Source organism: Camelina sativa, chromosome 7 (assembly GCF_030686135.1).
Source record: "Camelina sativa cultivar CO46 ecotype springtype chromosome 7, ASM3068613v1".
NCBI classification, from domain to species: Eukaryota; Viridiplantae; Streptophyta; class Magnoliopsida; order Brassicales; family Brassicaceae; genus Camelina; species Camelina sativa.
In genome coordinates, this window is record NC_141886.1 from 29619406 (window position 1) to 29638879 (window position 19474).

At 37.2% G+C, this 19474-nt stretch overlaps 2 protein-coding genes, 1 long non-coding RNA gene and 5 pseudogenes across 8 annotated transcripts; 4 read left to right on the forward strand and 4 right to left on the reverse strand.

The window, feature by feature from the left end:
- Window positions 1-709: 709 nt before the first annotated feature.
- Window positions 710-6184, reverse strand: LOC104702997 (glutamate receptor 2.2-like). 2 transcript variants are annotated; one of them, XM_087459682.1, is made up of 7 exons: window positions 5132-6184; window positions 4875-4984; window positions 3995-4188; window positions 2312-3615; window positions 1911-2223; window positions 1405-1817; window positions 710-1332 (listed from the first exon to the last, which is right to left on the reverse strand). In XM_087459682.1, the coding sequence occupies exons 4-7, from the start codon at window positions 3557-3559 to the stop codon at window positions 826-828; spliced, it is 2481 nt and encodes an 826-aa protein (XP_087315808.1). In that variant the 5' UTR covers window positions 3560-3615; window positions 3995-4188; window positions 4875-4984; window positions 5132-6184; the 3' UTR covers window positions 710-825. The 2 variants fall into 2 exon arrangements, with proteins under 2 accessions (XP_087315808.1, XP_087315807.1); XM_087459681.1 differs by lacking the exons at window positions 4875-4984; window positions 5132-6184 and having other exon boundaries at window positions 3995-4849.
- Window positions 4719-5920, reverse strand: LOC147941846 (large ribosomal subunit protein uL4y-like; annotated as a pseudogene). Its single transcript, XR_015562506.1, has 2 exons — window positions 5132-5920; window positions 4719-4984 (listed from the first exon to the last, which is right to left on the reverse strand). The product of XR_015562506.1 is annotated as a large ribosomal subunit protein uL4y-like (transcript).
- A 1711-nt stretch (window positions 6185-7895) lies between the features above and the next one.
- On the reverse strand, window positions 7896-9776 carry LOC104702998 (alkane hydroxylase MAH1 pseudogene; annotated as a pseudogene). The gene has a single exon (XR_015562758.1). The product of XR_015562758.1 is annotated as an alkane hydroxylase MAH1 pseudogene (transcript).
- Window positions 9777-10572: 796 nt separating this feature from the next.
- LOC147941847 (uncharacterized) lies at window positions 10573-12638 on the reverse strand (annotated as a pseudogene).
- Window positions 12639-13173: 535 nt separating this feature from the next.
- LOC104702999 (F-box/kelch-repeat protein At1g64840-like) lies at window positions 13174-15250 on the forward strand. The gene is made up of 4 exons (XM_010418931.2): window positions 13174-13351; window positions 13442-13507; window positions 13708-13824; window positions 13951-15250. Exons 2-4 carry the CDS (start codon window positions 13472-13474, stop codon window positions 14371-14373), a joined length of 576 nt encoding a protein of 191 aa, XP_010417233.2. The 5' UTR covers window positions 13174-13351; window positions 13442-13471; the 3' UTR covers window positions 14374-15250.
- Window positions 14401-15250, forward strand: LOC147941848 (F-box/kelch-repeat protein At1g64840 pseudogene; annotated as a pseudogene). Its single transcript, XR_015562760.1, has one exon. The product of XR_015562760.1 is annotated as an F-box/kelch-repeat protein At1g64840 pseudogene (transcript).
- A 375-nt stretch (window positions 15251-15625) lies between these two features.
- Window positions 15626-17243, forward strand: LOC104705025 (F-box/kelch-repeat protein At1g64840 pseudogene; annotated as a pseudogene). The gene is made up of 2 exons (XR_015562759.1): window positions 15626-15673; window positions 15959-17243. The product of XR_015562759.1 is annotated as an F-box/kelch-repeat protein At1g64840 pseudogene (transcript).
- A 490-nt stretch (window positions 17244-17733) lies between these two features.
- On the forward strand, window positions 17734-18411 carry LOC109125502 (uncharacterized). Its single transcript, XR_015561071.1, has 3 exons — window positions 17734-17933; window positions 18080-18165; window positions 18313-18411. It is a non-coding gene; the product is annotated as an uncharacterized LOC109125502 (long non-coding RNA).
- Window positions 18412-19474: the final 1063 nt, after the last annotated feature.

A 19474-nucleotide genomic window follows, 5' to 3' on the forward strand; every position in this document is an offset into this window, starting at 1 on the left:
TGTCCATTAACAATAAATAAAGTAAATTTTGAGAACGCATTTTCTTTATAAAAAAAATTGTTTGGATGAACTTTGTTTAAATATACTTTCAACATGACAACATGTAGCCAACAGATGAACATTGATTGAAGTTTTGAAGAAAGGGAAAACATTCAAGTTTTTTTTTTTGATTAAAGAGGGCTTATAAGTTCAAGTTTGCTTTTCGTTAACTTTAAGGAAATGATTTTTCTTGTAAGACTAAATAATTTTTATACGTCTTCACATTAAACTCGGGGGAAAAAAATGTTTTGTACTTTTAAGTTTTAACAATGTAAACGAAAGAACATGGTTTAAAGTGGTTTGTCAATGTAGGCGTAATTTTCTCTTGAAACTACAAACAAAAATCAGGAGGAGAAAGTGAGAAACTATTGTACATTAGTAGCAGTGTAACGTGCATCTCTAGGTTATGACTTTATTCTCAAAAAGCAAAAAATAATAAAAAATAATAAAAAATCCAAACAAATCACTTCAAACCGCTAAGTACCAAAATATGAACAATTTTCATTCATTGCTTTTTGTTTTCTAACAAGTATTTCAAGATAGGCGTTAAGTTGAGGATTATTTTTGCTCGTAGGCTCGTATCATATTTTATTTTAGGATCCTTTATTTTATAGTTCATCTAACTCCATTTTTTCTTATGAGTTATGATATAGTTGAGTTAGACCTTGGGTTCAATTCAAATCCAGTCTACTTTTCAAATAAATAATAAATAAAAAATCAAGAATTATTGTATATAGAGCATCAAAAGTGGCCAAAAGATAACGATTTTATGTCTAGTGAGTGACTCTAGTTCGTTGCTTGACTTTGTATAATGTTCTCAGGCATCTGTCGACTCGATGAACACCGACGTTCCCCTGCATCATTGATGTTTGAATCGTTGTCTGGTTGCGGAAACTCTTCCCACAAATGATTCCATAGCAAAGAGACTGGGATGTGTCGACTCAATGAACATGGACATTTCTCTACATTGTTCATGTATGAATCGTTGTCTGGTTTCTGAAACTCTTTCCACAAATGATTCCATTTGGTCGTCCATAGCAAGCAGACAGTGAATTTTCCGAGTGTTAGAAAGCACAAAACAAACACAACAAGAAACAGAAGCCAGAAACTGTCGACGCCGAGCTGCCTAGAGGTAAAAGATGGATTTGGATCTGGATTGGTGACTGGGTCTGGACAACTTTCTTCTTTCTTCTTGAACCATGAACGCTCAAGCTCCATCGCCTTTGGTGACTCTGCTACTTTTAAGATGGCCCTTGAAACATCGGCCACCATAGGTGATCCTATCGGAAAAACCTGCGGAAAAAGGGATGTTATGATCTCACCACTCAGTACAACTTTCACAGAAGTTTTGTTACGGAAACTTACAAAGCCAAATCCATCAACATTAAAGGGTTCTTCAACCATTTTGTAAGTGTTGCAATATTGTCCAAGAAAGAGTCTCAAATAAGGTATTTCCAAAAAAGCTGCAGAGATACCGCCTTTTCCGTTTTCTCGTCCATTTCTCAGAAGTTCATCGCATTCTTCTGCGGTATCGAAGGGCACAAGGCGAGATTGTGAGAAACCTGTTTCTTTAAGCTTTCCAAGGATGAAGGATGTTCTCTGATAACCCACTATTTCTCCTTTCTCAAGCAAGCTACTCATACTGGTTATGGTTGGATGAAGTTGCTGTGATGTCAAAAGCGACGCCAAACTGGCTGTGTAACTCTGAGTTAACACAAGAACGATGAAGTACCATGTGATAACCAGGAACCTCGCCCCGAAGCTAAACACTCTTTCTCCTGCAAACAACAACTTGAGAGTAAGCATTAAGAAAGGTGTTATAAAAGAAAACATTTATACATGTTGATGTAGAAAGGAGAGATTTACTGTACTTGGAGCAAAAACCATGGTAGAGAAGGCAAACCAGAAGATGGTACTAGCTTGGTAATTAGTTGGTCCACGGAAGTCTGGATTAACCCTATGTTCAAGAACCCAAACAGTACATCCAACAAGGAAAAAAGAGACAAAGGTTGTCAACCAAAGTTTCCATGACAGAGGTTTCAAGAAACTGATACTGTCTCTCTTCACTTGGTCTTTCATGGGGACGATCAATCCCACACCTGATTTAATGAATGGGAATGTGAAATCGACGTAAGAGGACCTATTCGCCAGTATGGTTGTATCTCCGACAACTGCGTCATATCGCTGCGACAAAGAAGAAAAACAGAGTTCACTAAGATGGTTTTTTTGTAGATGTTATTTTAAGGGATGATTAGAGTGTGATCATACTCACCCCGAGGTACACTTGGTGAACCAGATCATTGTAATTACCGGCTGGTTTACCATTGCGTTTCTCGAAAGGGATAAACTCGTAGGAGACGTCATAAGGCATTGCTTGAATGACAGCCTCGAAGAAGTCTATGCAGAAACCTGTGACTGTTGGTGAATTGGTGATAGGAACCCTTATGTAACCAGTTCTTTTTGGAATTCCAATACGCAACTTCTTCCCATTAGTAGGGATCTCCCATCCTTTCGGAACAGAATCAGCCTCTCCAGGCCATAAAATATGTTTAAGATGATCTTTCCAAGTAGATAAATCGCTCCTGCTCTGTGGTTGCTGGTCTAATTTCTTCACAAGACTATTTTCTTCCGTCCAGAATCCTATTGACTTTTCTCCAGTTCCGATCACATTAATAATCTCAAAAACCGATGGCTGCAGTTGCCCATTGACAAAACGAAAATCTCCTGCAAGTCCTTTGAAATGAACTTTTGAGAGTGTCTGGAGAAGCTTTGGACCATATAGAGAAAAACCAAGAGCTTCAATTTCAGAAACATTCCTTCCAAGATCAACATTAGTGAAAGTCATGTTATTTGTTCCAGCTTCTTCAATGGCTATTGCCAGTGCAGTGGTAGCATCATAAGCCCACAAACCATAGACACTCAGGTCCATCCGTGGGAATATCTTCCTCCATCGAGATCTAAACTTGTCTAGATCTTTGGATTTCCGAAAATAAGTTTTAACACCCAATACCCCCTCCATAGCCTCAATACCCGTCTCATTTAACGAACTCAAGTCATCGGTAACCCCGTTGGTAAGTATCCATACATATCCTGGTTCCATCAAACCAATCTCCTTAGCTTTGACAAAGATTCTTGAGGCAAGAGATGAATACATGTGGACAATAAAGACTCTAGTGGGCATGGTCATCATCTTAAGAAGCTCAACTGAGATTTCATGATCCGTAGCATTTAGAGCGATAACAGATCTATAGGGTATTCGAACATTAATCTCTTGTAACGCATCTGTGAGACGAGGCATTATACCTTCTCCAAAGGTGTTGTCGATGTAAACAGGCACGACTTCTCTCCAGCCAAACAACTTGACGATAGCTTTTATGGCGTGCACTTGGGAGGAGTCCTCATATGTAGCACGAAAGAAGTAGGGACTGCGAAGAGATTGAAGAAATGGGCTTGTTGCAGAGTAGGAAACAACAGGTACCCGTGATTTTTGGCCAATCTCGATCAAGAAATGAGCTTGCATTGAAGTCCATGGCCCTACTATTGCTTTCACTTGCTTGTTCTTTATCAGCTCAACAGCTGTGACAATGTCAAAACCAACAACAGACCAGTGTGACGAATAGAACACAAACAAAAAAAAAATTCTTTACAGCAGATATGTGCTAACCAGAAAGATAATGAGTGATACAATATAATCAAAATATAATTTAGATGATGCTCGATAGCAATTAGAGTTAGAACGTGGGAGATGAAAAAAGAGAAACTTGTATTTACTGTCCAAGACTTAGAGCAAATCCATATGTCTACTGAATTCTAAATGTTCATATATTGTTGATTTTTTAGGCTTAGAAGAGTCTACAAAACAACAAAGAAGACAACAAAATGGACAGACTTCTTTATCAGCTCAAGAGCAGTGAAAATGTAAAAAGGTGGTGAGAGAGAGGAGACAAAAAGGTACCTGCAACTGCAGAACCTACAACGTCGTTTTTGGAGTCACCAACATGAACAACAAGCCTTGTCTGAAATTAAGGATGAGACGAATAGAAATCAGCGAGAGACATGTTGATACAGAGCATGGCAACGTCGGAGTACGGAGTTCCGACATCTGTTACAACACCCACATTGACATCGATTCCTCTGTTGTTCTGTCCTCTGTTGAGTTCCACAAACAAGTCGGAGAAGCAGAACAACAACAAGACGAAGAAAACAAGTTTCTTGTTTCTCATTTGTGGATTTTTCTCTCTTTTTAGTTTCAAAGTAATAGATGCTATTGGTTTGTATGCAAATATAAATAGCACAATTTGTTTATTTCTGCTGAAGTTGATTATTTCTTTAGATTCTTAGACTAAATCCTACTTAGTAATCAAATATGGTAAAGATAAGACGCAACTACATTTGTCAAAGCTCGCAGGCATTTTTAATTCAAATATTTCTATATTAAGGAGGTTCCGTATTTTGTAGGAGACGACTTATAGCATTACATATTGTAAGGAAATAATGTTAAGAAAAACATACGACGAAATATTGAACTAGTATAGCAGTAACATATAGTAAAGTTATGTGAACTACGTAATTGAAAATAACATTAAGATATAGATGTATAGTGTATCATTTTCTAGAATTTTCTTTTTAACTTACTTGTATTGTAAATAAGAGATATTGACCTTTTCAAGTCAACGAAAGACGAGTAATAAATTATTATTGATGCAATAATATGGTAAACCACAATTACTAAGAATTGAGATTGGTAGAGAAAAATAAGGCAATTAAAAACCTAGTGGCTAAACTAGAAAAAAAAAAAAAAAAAAAAAAATTGTTCGTAAGGATTGAGATCTTACTGTTCCACACCGAGCCACTTGGTGAAGTTATCAAACTCAGTGTAGTCACTTTCAGATATCATAGTCTGGTACCAAGCTTTTCCTGCTGCTTTAATCTTCACTACTTCCTCCTGCAACACACAAGGATTATGAAGAAGATCAAGAAGGTACACAAGCCAAATCAAAGATTTTATTCCTTAAACAGTTCCTAATTAAGAAACCCATTACCAACAAAAGAATGACAATGAAGAATCAAATGGGAGTATGGGACTATATACCTTTGAGATAGGTTTCCTATTCCTCTCTAGCTTCTCCTTTTTAGACTTTACTCTCTCAGCTTCACTGCTTCAGCCAACAAAGACATCCTCCCCGCAGTCTTAGCATAATAATGGTTAAGCTTCAACATCACATTCAAATTCTTAAGAGTATTCTTCTTCAACACAGCTCTTTGCATCCTTCTCAATCTATCGGTCTAACCACACTCTGAACCTCATCCGAATTAATATATAATCCAAGCAAGAATCAGCATTTACCATCTTCGCCCTAGGAAGAACATAACCTTTTCTTCATCTCCGAACCATAAACCGATTCCAACTTCTCGAAAGCCGATTTAGTCCACACCACACAAATCTAAGTGACCACCAGGAGCTAAGCTAATTTAAGCCAACTCAATCTCTCTACATGACACAAAATCAATCCCAGGAATGTTCCTAACCGCCTTAACCAACTTAGCTCCCTCAATACCATAAACAATCAATAGACCTATACAAGAAACACATCTACGATTCCTCAATTTACCTACACCCGACCTAATCCCTGCCAATACTATCCTTAGCCTTCTCTCTGTTGCAATACCAATATCCCAATACTATCCTTAGCTCATCAGACTCAGCTGAATCACTAACCACCTAGAGGTAACTCAGGAACATTCTCAATCTTATGTCCACGAGCCATCACAAGAGCCGGAATAGGATTCGCAGCAATCGCCGATAACGATCGCGTGACGTTTCAATTTTGATATTGACACTACGGTGCCAGCGACGGTGGGTCTTCGTCGGAGCGAACATTCGACCACCACCTCCGGCGACACGAGGGATACGTGATACGGCTCGTGCTGTACCCCATGACTCGGCTGAAATCTGATGACCGGCGATTTTTGAGACGGCGTAAGGTTGGCGACTGGTGCTTTCATTACCTAGGGAAGTGGTAATGTGGTGGTTTGATCTGTAGTCATATCACCGTCCAGATATTGGACGGTCACTACTCACTAGAGGACGGACGGACGGCGGCGACGGTAGTGTGAGCTTTTTAGGGATTTTGCCGGCTTAGATGCGAAATGCCGGTGGCTTAACCTTTAGATATGTGTGTAGATTTCGGTTCAAATTGGTTACTGTGTAACCAACCATATCACTTTATCTAACCGAAAACCGATGATATTTTGTTCTCATGGTTAAAAGTTAAAAACTTGAATACCTGAATACGAACCAAACTAAACCGTGGAATATTATTGTTTTGTTCTACTTTTGTTTTTTTGTGGATACTGTTCAGTTTTGGGGTTTTCAGCTATTAATTTTTTTTTTTTTATCTTTTATTGTTTTAGAGATTAGATTAATATAAGTAATAGAGGGAATAATTTTTTATATGTAACTTCCAAAAAGCTGATCATAGAAGAGAAAAAACAAAATTCTTCACAATGTCACACCGAAGGTGTGCCTTTTAAGCCTTCCAAGACGTTCTCATTCACTCCCATAATCCTAGCTAACTTCACTCAAAAACTTCTTATATATATGAATCATAAAGAGGAACAAATTGAAAAGAAGAAAAAAAAAACCTACATGAAAAGAAGTTTAAGGTCATTGACGCTTGGGAGTTTGAGGTCATATATGAATCCTTGATGCTTGCTTGGCCTTACTGAAGTAGAGTCCGGCCTTCTCGAATATGAGGTCAACAAAGAACCTTCCAAGCATCAATGCTGAAAAAACGAAAGGTGGACAAGCAGGTTGCTGGTAACCCACATAGCCACTCAAACAACAATACAAAATAGTCAAGATAACATGTTGGATAGAAAGATCTGGTTCCGGCCAGTTGAGTTGCTTGACCGCAAAGCCTCCCGAGAAACTCCCAATCGTGTAAGTACTAAACTGTACGAAATGTAAATAGTAAGACATCTGAAACGTAAAGAACATATAGTATAAGTTGATGTTACACCACTTGTCTTCTCCCATCCAGCGAGTCTTGATATTATTAGTAACTTTCGGAATCGGGACGCAAAACGACCTCACGACCAGAATAGCCATAATCAAGAAGTGTACTGCAAGAACAGCAAGAGCAGGCATGATCTCAGCCGCGTCCATGTCTCCCCAAGAAGAAGAGGATCAGAGTTGTATGATCGTTGCCGTTAAACAACCAAAAAAGATGTTGAGATGCCTATTACATAGTATATAAACCGCGCTTTCCAACAATTCACTCCTTGGATTATCGTTGTTTTGTATGATCTCATGATCGATGTTATAAGCTGGTTTCTAATAAGGTTTTTGTTTGTAGGTGAACTTGTATGAAAACTTTCCTAACTCTCTACCCATATGTTTATATATATATATATATATATATATATCGACTGTGCCTATTCCTTATAGGTTTGGGAGAAAAGATTCCGTGGGTTTCGGTTCACAAAAAAAAAAAAAAAAAAAAAATGCCGTAGGTTTCATATAGCGTACTTATAATTTTTAAGCCCATAAAACATGAACCGTAAAACTAATCAAGAGTTGCTTAATATGGATGTAGAATGGATATGGTTCGACTTTAGTTGTATTCATCATGAAGAATTTGGCTAACCGTTAATAACTGGTTAGGTTTTGGTTCTTAACTGGTTGGATACTTGCATGTTTGCATGAGACTTGGATGGTCTGGCCACTAAGTAGCCATATTCTCAACGCACATCTTTTAGATATTTTTCACCTTAGAAATCAATCATTCTTTCTTTCATTCATTTTTTAGGTTTTTATTTTCTACCTACCAAACTCCTCCACCTAAATACACATGTTTGATCAAATTTATTCTATCTTTATCATTATAAATGTTTATATCTTGGATAATTTGTAATTAATGTATATAGAACGAACATTTTCAGAAATAAATTGAAAAGATTATACAGTACGGATAAAGGCAAAAAAAAAAAGCCGGTGAGAAGCAGAGAGAGGGCCACAAACCTACATTGGAGAAAGACACATCGACCACCAACTTTCATAGGGAGTATAAATCTGTTGGGATAAAGATTGCTTCACAGTCACCAACCTCTTTGAAATGATGCTTCATTTATTGATGATTTCTTACAAGTTTGATAATATTGTCCTTTTGGCTTCATGAAACCAATCATCTCTTAGCAACTGTGACTTGGAGGCCATGTTTCATGTGAAGGACTATGGAAGAAGATGGCTCGACCTTGTGCCCTTCAACGACCTTGATGTCATAATACCGTATGATCTCAACAGCCACTGTCTTCATCTGCAAGAAAGACAAGTTTTTCCCCAAGCAATTTCTTGGACCGGAATAAAACACGAAGAACTTGAAAGAAGGTACATGTTTTAGGCCTCCATTACTCTCAGAGATCCATCTCTCAGGTTTGAATTCAGACGCGTCTTCTCCCCACACGGCCTTCATCCTCCCCAACGCATAAACAGAGAACAAAATCTTCCAATTAGCATCGACTTTATGTCCACTTGGAAGCATATCTTGCTTTATGGGAGACTTCCGCTCGAACGGGATTGGAGCGTGGAGGCGTAGTGATTCACACAATGCACCATGTAAATACACCATCTTGTTTAACTTGTCTGCATCTAAACTCAATCCGGAACTTGGTAGATTTGTGTTGTGTATCTCTTGGCGGATCTTGGTCATAGCTTCAGGGTTCTTGGAGAGCAGCCAAAAGAACCAAGTGAGAGTGGTTGCAATGGCGTCTCTTCCAGCAAGCATGAAACTCTTGATGATGTCTTTGAGGAAGTTATCATCTCTTGGATTCAAAAGCTCATACTTGGAAGTATCTAGATTCATGTAGACGCTTAATATATCCTCATCATGAGTTTCTTCTCCAATATCAGAGCGACGACTTATTTTCTCCTCTCTCTTGGCAGATATATACTTTGCACATGATCTGTCGAAAGCAGCATTAGCTTCGGTCATCTTCTTCTCTTCTCCAAATCCAATCCAGTTTTGCAGCTTCCACAAGATTTTAGGCTTAACATGTCTATACACGACCACTTCTTCGGCATCATCCATAGCTTTCGCATACTCGTTCATCGGCATTTCAATGGAAAGAGAATTTGAGTCGTATCCCGTTACCAGAGTAAGGGTTACATCAAATGATAGCCTCTGGAAGAAGTCTTGTAAATCAAATATCATATTCTCCTCTGCAAAATGGTCAAGGACCGGGACAGCCCCGTTCTTGATTTTACGCGTGATGGTCCTCAATGAGAAGCTTTGAAACCCTTGATGGCTAAGCAAGACCAATGCGGATTTCCTCATATCCTCCCAGAGTTTAGAGTCAGCAGTGAAGATCCCGTTTCCTAGAAAATCGAACATCTCTTTGAACTCCGGTCCTTTGCTATAATTGGAGAAGTTGGAGCTGAAAACGTGTTGTATGTTTGCAGGATCTGCAGTGATCAACATGTTCATCCCAGAGAACCACGGGCCTTTGAATACAAAAGTCAATTTGAAGACCTCGAGAACCTCTGCAACATAATCATTAATCCTATGAAGCGTGATGAGAATGCCAGGAAGCATCCCAAGAACTGGCCAGTTTCTAGGTGAGATTTGATTGGGTTTCTTGTGGATCAAGAAATGGAAGAAAATAAAGACAAGAATAGCTATGAAGACTTCAGGTAAGCCTACGTAAGCCATTAGTATAAATGGTTTGTGTTTCTTGGATTTAACAAAAGATGGAGAGACAAAAAAAATTTGGTTTAGGTTTTCTTTAACTTTGTTATATTTATAGTTATATTTTAGTATATCGTTCATCAATTAGAGCTTCAGTTTTCTACAATGTGTAATTATCAAATTAATAATTTTCAAAACCTAATCATTAATTAGGTTTTTTTTGGTAAGATCATTAATTAGGTTATTAGCATGTGTTAAATTCCATTAGAAAGCCTTAAAGGTGGCAACCACTTTGATTCTGGATCACAAAGGTTTAGAGCTCATACAATAATAATTCATTTTTCTTTTTTTTAAAAAGATTTTTGTAACAAAATGGTTACATTGATGATTTATAGATCTAATTATCTAAGTTGTTATTTGGTAGATATAGTGAAATGCTCCTCCTCTATGTCTCAAAATCCTTTTTTTTTTTTTTTTTTTTTTTAATATATATATCATTAATCTCTACGCTAAAGTCCAAGTTTAACAAGATATGTGTTGTATACCAAAATCAATCTTGTAATGAATTAATAGTGTGAATCTCAAGTCAAGAGTATATAAATTCTCAATAAATAATACACCCTTATGAGTACCTTAAAATCACCAGCACTATAACAATTGTGAAACCCTTAGATTAACTAAATTATCACTACTACAATTACACGTCTACAACCACGTCAACAACAACAAAAATAACAAAATTTGAAACCCTAATTAGACTTCGGACACACGGATTAACTAAATAATTACAACCATACCCAAAAAATATACATGTTTTGAAACCCTAACTAGACTCTGTTTCACTTTGTTACGTGTGAACAGGTTGGCGACAGAGAGGGCATGAGTTTTGTTGTCGATTCAACCACTCGATGACACATTCTTTATGAAAAAGAGGCGAGCAATATAGGCATCGGGTAGATTCGTTCAACCTCGCATCCCGACTCCAACAAATTCTCCAGACAAATCGCACAAGTCTTCGTTTCTTCTTCTTCACTCTCTTTGTCCACCAGATCTGTTGTAGACGGACCAGAGCTACAAGGCACGACAATGTATTCCTTCTGTGTCAATGTGATGTTGACTAGTATGAATAAGCACACTACAAGACGAAATATTTAGTCACAATAAAAAGTATTTAGTTATAATATAAACATTGTTACGAATTTGAGACGATTTTTGAATGGTTGCAATACAATGGTCACAAATTTTTATTTGTAACAAAAACGTCACAAGAGTTGCAACGAATATATTAATAACCATTTTGTCATCAATAATTACGACACAAAAAGTAACAAAACTGTCTCAATTACAGACTAACAAAACGTCTTTAAATCATCACAATTCATGTTTAAAATAACGTTTTAATTATGTATCTTATTATTACGACACTATAGTCTCAAATGGTCACAAACGATAATTAAAAATTTGTCGCAAAATTTTAACAAATACTCAAAAATATTGATATTTTGTGACTATCATAATGTCCAATCTTATCATTAGAAGTTAGTTTCAAATGGTCACAAGTTATTACTAAAAAATTCATTGCATATGATAAAAAATTATAACTAAAAAATTAATCTCAAAACAATATTATTTTTTTAAATTTATAATCATAAACATTAGATATACATTAGAAGCTATCTTTATTCTTACAAAGAAAATAATCACAAATTCGACAAGATGCACATATTCCACCATAACTTTCATATTATAACTCCTATGGAAACGATCTCAGGCTCTCTAAAAAGATAAAGCTCAGATCTTTCCAACGGCGGGTAGATCAGCTTCTGGTTCAATCTGTAACAGTGGAAAACGATTTCACAAGATGACTGATGTTAATTCGCGGATCTGCATAGAATAGGTTTAAGTAAACATGTATAACTTTTAATCTACAAAAAAGGTTACAAAATCCTTTGGGAAAAATTTACATCTATGGGTTGGGAAATTGCTCACCAAAATTCGTCCATAAAAGAGTCCATTTACCTCTTATTTTCCACCATCTCCTAAGACATGTAAGATATGTCTTTAATCTCAATTGTGGCTCTTTGTTCTCTTTCTCTCAAATGGTTTATTTTCTCTCTAGGTTTAGGAGGCACAGAATTATAAAGAATAAAACCATAATCATCTCTTAAATAAGTCTTGTTAAATTAGGGTTAGATACTTGGCTTAATGGGCTTTGTATAAATGACATAACAATTTATACTATTTTATGACTAATGTTTACTCATTTTAATGTCACAAACTGTGACTGGCATATCTGTTATAAGTTCATAACTAATTTGCAACAACATATTGGTCACAATGTAGTCATAAGAGTGACGATTAATATTATCATAGTATATTCGTCACTATATGTGACAAACTTTCGATACTTACTTTTTCCGTCATAATATAGTGACGAAAATACTATGAATTTGTGACAAATAAATTTAGTCATAATATCATATTTAAAGTGTCACAAATTTGTGACGAAATTTTTTTGTCTCAAAAATACGTCTCAATAAAATTATTTTTTTGTAGTGAAGGGTTGTTGTGGTTTCAAGTCAGAAATTTGACTTCTGAGTTGTTGGGCTTTAACAAGAATCTGATCAGATATTTGTTTGGACATGATACGATCGTGGAGTTGGCTGAGAACAAGTTGATAGATGTAGTTTGGTTTGAAGTTTCCGAACTTCAGAAAGATGAGTGGGTCGGAAGGAGAAGTATCGTCTGTGTAGGATCTGAAACTCGTTACACTGTCATCGTTCTTGTCTATGATAAGTTCATCGAATTCTCTGTCTCGACTGATTATTACATCGCTTAAGAACTCTGACAAGGGATGAGAGTATGAGACCAACCCGTTACATGAACATCGACGTCGAATGGTTTGGTTTTCATTATTATCAGAGTGAATTTAAGAGAAAGAGAGATGGATGAGACTTGAGAGTCGTAAAAGAGATTGGAATAAGATAGAGAGAGTGATTCTTGTGAAATATAATTATATGAAATTGTTGAGAAGTGCGGTGTAATGTTATTTATGTTTTATATTATATAAGCAATAAAGCAAAACTCTGATTATAATTTGTTTTAATGGTTAATTTACATACAGTTTCCTTTTTCCCAATTTTTCCTTTTTGCTTCTCCAAAATTGTTTTTCACGTTCGGTTATTGTGGTTGTATTTCCTTTCTTTTAGATACCGGAGTTTAGCTATGTTAAATTCTGAATTTGAGCTTTTTTTTTTTTTGTTTTGTAACAACTGTACTTGGGCCTGAAAACGCAGCCCATCTTTCGCCACTTAAACCTAATTTTAATCCTAAACCGAATACAAAACACCGAGATTAGGATCGTAAACCATGTGAAGTTCTGAACCTACAGACATCGATTTTTTTTTTTTTTTTTTGTCCAAAACAGACATCGGTTATTGTATTAAAAGTCTAAAAGCCAAATTACAAGTATATAAAAAATGAAAGAAAACAGTCACCATTGCTTTCTTTCTTCTCTAACCATTACCAAAATATATGCAGTAGCCCTCCACTCACCTCACTTGGAGCTAGAAAAATGTGGGTCTGTAAACATTTAGGGTTCTAAACTTTTGAAATCTGAAGTTTTGGTACAGGACTCTTCTTGTTCTTGATAGTTTTACTTTTCTCTCTGTTCATCATAAACCCTAGCAAGCTCAATTTTTTTTTTTTTCTTACAGATTTCGGAAATTACAGGAATCAGCTAAAACATGGCACCGAGAAAGAAGACACCAAACATGATTTGGGTACACACTCTTCTTCCTCTCCTCTTTGCTACAAAAAAAATCGCAAAGCTTGTCATATTTTTTTTATCGATTTAGTTCTTGAATTAGATTTTGATTCGTCTGTTTCAATAGCAACCATGAGTTTGGTAACTGTTATGGGATTAATCTTTCCCTGTTCATGTTTCCTAAAAACTCTAGAAGCTTAATTATTTGTCTTTTAGGTTGTTAAGAAATCGCAACAACCAGAAAACATAGCAAAACCTGCAACAGAGGAAACGAACAAATCGCTACTAGACTGCTCTCCTCTCCTCGAAGAGCTACCGCAAAGTTCCAATAGTGTATGAACTCTTTGTTTCTCACCTCCTTTGATTTGAATCTCTGCTTTCTATATTTGTTGGCAGGTTGCTCTCTATATATATATAAAGCACTGCTATTTTTAAAAAAAATTGACATTTTTCATACAGGTTGCAGAACAACCTGCAACTAAAGAGCACACATTGTCCAAGCAAGACTGGTCTCGTCTCCCTGAGGAGCTACTGCACATTATCTCTGACAATCTTGAGGACTGTTTCGATGTTATTCATGCTCGGTCTGTTTGCCACCCGTGGCGATCCATCTTCCCATTTCCTTCTTGCCTATTAGGCACAAGTTATTCACTTCCCTCCTTCTCCAAGTTCCCTCGCAAAAGCAAAGGTTATTGCACCCTCGAGAAGTTCCCTATGTTCCTTTTTAGAGTTTGTACTCCTGCTGTTGGGTTGCCTGAGTTTTTTGTGGGAGGTATAAACCGAGATAAGTCAGTGAAGGCCCTTCCATCTCCCTTTCAATGTTCAGTGAAAGTGAACATCCCAGATTCTGAGCCTACCCTGATGAACGTTCTTGACTGTTAGATTCTCCCTCTGGGGTTTCAGTACAGAATGGTCGATTGGGATCCTCAATCATTGGCAACAAGTTTCAGAGGTGTGTCTTTTCTTCCGCTAGACAAGAAAGGAGAAGGAGAGTTTGTTGTGCTTATTGGCTACTCTCATAATCTGTTGGTGTTAACAAGTGCTGATATGAGGTGGATGCGGCTTGAGAAAACCTCAAGAGCTGACTGCAAAGATATAGTCACTTTTAGAGGCAGGTTTTATGCAGTCTTTCTTAATGGAGATGTTTTCGTAATTGATCCTTATACGCTGGAAGCAACTCCACTAATGCCCTCGGAGCGTCTGAACTCACAAAACTATCTTGTACCATCTGGCAATGATGAACTTTTCTTGGTTGAGATGATTATTGTTCGTGGTAGTGTAATAGACTTTAGCAAGTTAGCATGTCGAGTGAGTAGACTAGATGAGGAGGCTGGTGAATGGGTCGTGGTTACTGAATTAGGAGGCCGTGTGTTGTTAATTGGACAACCGGGAAATAGCTCCTGCTCACCTAAGGAGCTTCCTGATGGTTGTGGTGTAAGTGAGAACTCAATGTTGTTCACCAATGAACCATTCGGTTCAACTTACTCGTATAAATATGGAGTAGATACAGGAAACGCAGAAGATGACCTCAATTTTTGGAGATTCTCAAGAGAGACCTGTGTGACGATCATCAAAACATCTCCCATGGTGGCTCTCCTTTTTGTTGAGCACAAAAATCCGTAAAATCTTGCTTTGCATAACTGAGACATCTGCTGGCTTTTTGTTATGGTGATATTCTAGTTTTAATGTTTTGTAGTTGTAAACTATCTCCCACAACATTGTTGTCTCTATTATTGAAATGGTTGTCTTATGAACGCTCGAAGCTGTGTGTCTGGTGCTGCTCTTGGTTTAACACAGTCACGGTCATGTGATTGACCAAAGTTCTTTAAATCTGCAGCAGATACATAATGGTCTCTGTCCCTTGCCACCTTTTATAGCTACAAGCATGGAAGAGTATTTGTTTTCTTTCCGGTTCACCTAGATATTTTGTTTAAAAAAACAGCCTAAAAACTTCACTGATCAAATCTAATTTTCCATTTTTTTTTTGATCAGTGAAAATTAGTCAAGTTAGTTTTGTGAGTTATTAATATATTGTAGTCAAGTTAGTCACCGGAGGATCGTAGTCAAGTTAGTTGAGAACGACGGCAAAATCTTACTTTTCTTCTTCTTCCACATCTCTCTACCAAATTCACCTAAAAAAAAAAAAAATCTCTCACTGGAATTGACTGACAGCCATAGTTGAGTAAGTTCTTCTCCATCCTTTTGGGTTTCGTCTTCATAATCTTTGTATTACGACTATAGTATGTTCATTCCTCTCACAATTGTCGAAGCTCATTGTAACAAACTGATATAGATTGTAGTAATTGTTGTGTCTAGGCTTCTTTGGGACTATATTAATTCTTCGAAAATTGATTCTTTTGAGGTGCTTAAAACTGTTCGTGTAGTGTCAGTGTGTGACGGACGGGGTCATGATTGTTATGCGATACATCTTATATATTCATGTTTGTTTACAATTAATCTTAATCAGCAAACATGGCAAGGAGAAAGAAGATGTCATCGGTGATGCCAGACTGGTCTCAGCTTCTAGATGAGCTACTGCACCTTATCTCCAACAAACTTGAGGCTTACTGTTTTGATGTCGTTCATGCTCGTTCTGTTTGCCGCACGTGGCGATCCGTATTTCCCTTTCCTTCTTGCCTGTTACGCCCAAGTTATTCTCTTCCCTCGTTCCCTGGTTTCCATATCGAAGACAAAGATTCGTGCACCCTGGAGAAGGTCCCTTTGTTCCTCTTTAGAATCAAAACTCCTCTTGCCGCTGCTAATGTAGTGTGGCCTTCTGTGTATTTACTAGGAGTCAGATGATCATATGAAGCTTCTTCCATCTCCCCTTCAGTGCTCAGTGAAACTGAATATTCCAGAATCTGAGCCAATCTTGATGAATATGCTATACTGTCAGATCATCCCTCTGGGCCATCAGTACAGAGTGGTCGGTTGGGGTCCTCAAGAATTGACATTATATCATAAAAGTGTGGTTTTGCTTCCGACGAGAATTCGTTGTGCTTCTCACACACACATACTCGAGAGGTTTGCTGGTGTTAACAAGTGCTGAAATGAGGTGGGAACCGCTCAAGAATGTCCCAGATTCTCTATGCACGCATTTAGTCACTTTTAGAGGCAGATTCTATGCAAGTTTTGAAGCCAGAGAAATTGTCTGCTGGAAGTGACTCCCATGATGCCTTCACAGCCTCTGCTCTCAGGCGATTATCTGATTCCATCTGGAGATGATGAGCTTTTCCTGGTTGAGAATTTCTACCCAATTCCTGTTGCTGATGAAATAGATTTTAATCGGTTCACATGTAGAGTGAGTAGGCTAGATGAAGAGGCTGGTAAATGGGTTGTTGTGAGTGATTTGGGGGACCGTGTGTTGTTTCTTGGACACTTTGGAAATGTCTGCTGCTCGGCTAAGGAGCTTCCTGATGGATGTGGTGTGACTGGGAACTCTATTTTGTTCACCGATGACCGCAATGTAACTTTTGCCTACAAATATGGAGTACATACAGGAAGGGCGGAAGACGAACTCAATATTTGGAGATTCTCAAGAGAGAAACGTGTGACCATCCTCAGCACATCTCCGGTGGTGGCTCTCCGCGTTGATGACCATTCTGAAAATCTCGCTTTGGGTACCTGAGATATACCGTTGGTTTTGTTTTTTTATTAGCTTTTGTGATCTTTTATGTTCTGTTCTGAAGTGTGTGTGAATTTTTGTGTCAAGACGGTATGCTGAATACGAGATAACTTGTATTTCAGTTTCAGTTTTTGTTCTAACCAACTACTTTCTCAACACCGACAGCTATGTTTATGGAAAGGGTTGTCTCACGAACTCTCAAAGCTATATGTATGGGTTTGGCTGTGTATAACTCTCAAATCTTAGTCCACGACAACAAAACAACATTCTTCTCCTTCCTCTTGAATTTTCTTCTCCGTTGACCTTTAGAGTTCGAGCTTCAGCTCCTGCTGATGTGTCGCCTTCTGAGTTTTTTCTTCGATATTCGGAAACCAAGAAGGTCAACAATAAATATGGAGATAAACTATATAAGTCTGATTTAATTAACAATAATAATCAGCAATCAAAGCTCTCGAGTTCCAAGGAGAGTTCACCAATGGAAATTGATCTCTTTAAAAAAAACTCATCATAAAAGCCCTATGAGCTTGTGGTAAATGTTCTGTACACTACACGCTTTCCTCCATTATATTGTAGTGTAGAGGCTGAGAGATTTAGGCTGCACTAATAGTCAATGATATAATTTTATTCCCTTAAAGAATTTGCTCAACTGCTTGTTTACTTAATTTTGTGTATCAGCAGTTTTACATTTAGTAATCTTCCTTAATTCTTGTTAATACTTCCACAGGTTGGGCAACGGGACTGTATGCTGGCGAAGCAGAATGGACTATGGAGTATTCTTTCTTCAATGTTACAATTGATCTTACTAATGCTGGCCATGGTGGGTTTATGTATTCTTCTTATTAGTTTTGGTTTATTCTTATATGCAACAATCTCTTTTATGTTGAGTAGATGGTAATGATGTGCTTGATGTGTAGTCATATTTTCTGGATTTGGTTTGATTTTGTGTCTGTTCTTTGTATACAGAGCATATGGAAGATATTTTGGGATTGTTGTTTAGACACATTAAGCATTTACAACAGTCTGGTGTTTCCCAGTGGATTTTCGATGAGGTATTCGTATTATTATGTTTTACTGTTTCTAGGACCTATGTTTGTTTACATATTTTCTGTTGTTGACTGCTTTTAATCTGGCTATAGTATTGCTATTGATTCAGTGTTATTAAAGATTTTGATACATCTCTGTCATTGTTGTTGCAGCTCTCAGCTATCTGTGAGGCAGAATTTCATTATCAAGCCAAAATACACCCAATTTCTTATGCAACACGTATTTCACCAAAAATGACGGTAATAGTATTTTCAGCTGTTCAATATACAATTCTCATAATTTCTTATCATTTAAACTTCACATAAATCTAGACATGCTCAGTCTATACTTTAAGATGAAACAAAGTAGAATAGGTAGTTACTCTTACAATCTCATCACTTGGCCTTTAGATATACCCAAGGAAGCATTGGCTGGTTGGATCATCACTGCCTACGAAGTTCAATCCAGCTAGTGTGGAAAAGGTTCTCAATGAGCTTTCTCTCAATGAGTCTTCTTCGCCACGTGCTCCATTTTGATTGGGTGTTGAATTCTTTAGGGTTAAAGGAAAAAAAAAATTTGAGACAAAATTTTTCGACTTCTTTGTTTTCTCTCGACGGCGACGACAAACGCGATACACCTCCTCGACGATTTCACGCAGCCGTTCCGTTCTTCTCACCGGAATTTCTTGACGAATTACCGAAGCCGATCTTCTGTTTCTCCTGAAGCCGGTCCGATCTTCTGTCTCGAATCTTGTCTGGCGGTCCGATCTTCTCTCCCGAAGCGATCTTCTCTGTCTCCCGAAGCTTGTCTGGCGGTTCAATCGTGGTAATTAAGGTTTGTCTTCTTCCCCCAATATGAGATTTCTCTCATTATCACTGATTATCGAATAAGGGTTAGAGAATTAGGGTTAGAGAATTAGGGTTATCAAATTACGGTTATTGAATTAGGGTTATTGAATTAGGGATATTGAATTAGGGTTATCGGTCTCGTTCTTTTTTTTCATGTGTAAAGATTGATTTGTCTCTATGTAAAAATCGATTTGTCTCTGTCTAAAAGTCGATTTGTTCTATTGTCAAAGACGTTGGTAAGATGAACTTCGAAGTTAAGTATGTCGAAGTTCATCTTATGAACGTCTTTGTGTCTGTGTCGTTTGCTGTTGATAGTTTACCAAATCTTATGGTTGCTAAAATTGTTTTTAACATTGATTTTGGTAAATTTTGGTTTTTTTGTCTTAATTTTTAACGGATCATTGGTATATAGAAACTCTATTATAGGTTTTAAATTTGGTGATTATTGTGTAATTGATATGGTTGCTTCGACATGTATACGAACTAG

Coding starts and splice junctions, on each gene's coding strand:
- LOC104702997 (XM_087459682.1), bottom strand. CDS start 3,559: ATGCAAGCTCATTTCTTGATCGAGATTGGCCAAAAATCACGGGTACCT. Junction 1,818..1,910: donor TACCATGGTTTTTGCTCCAA/GTACAGTAAATC, acceptor TGTTGTTTGCAG/GAGAAAGAGTGTTTAGCTTC. Junction 1,333..1,404: donor ATGTTGATGGATTTGGCTTT/GTAAGTTTCCGT, acceptor CTTTTTCCGCAG/GTTTTTCCGATAGGATCACC.
- LOC104702999 (XM_010418931.2), top strand. CDS start 13,472: ATGGCACCGAGAAAGAAGACACCAAACATGATTTGG. Junction 13,508..13,707: donor AGACACCAAACATGATTTGG/GTACACACTCTT, acceptor TTTGTCTTTTAG/GTTGTTAAGAAATCGCAACA. Junction 13,825..13,950: donor TACCGCAAAGTTCCAATAGT/GTATGAACTCTT, acceptor TTTTTCATACAG/GTTGCAGAACAACCTGCAAC.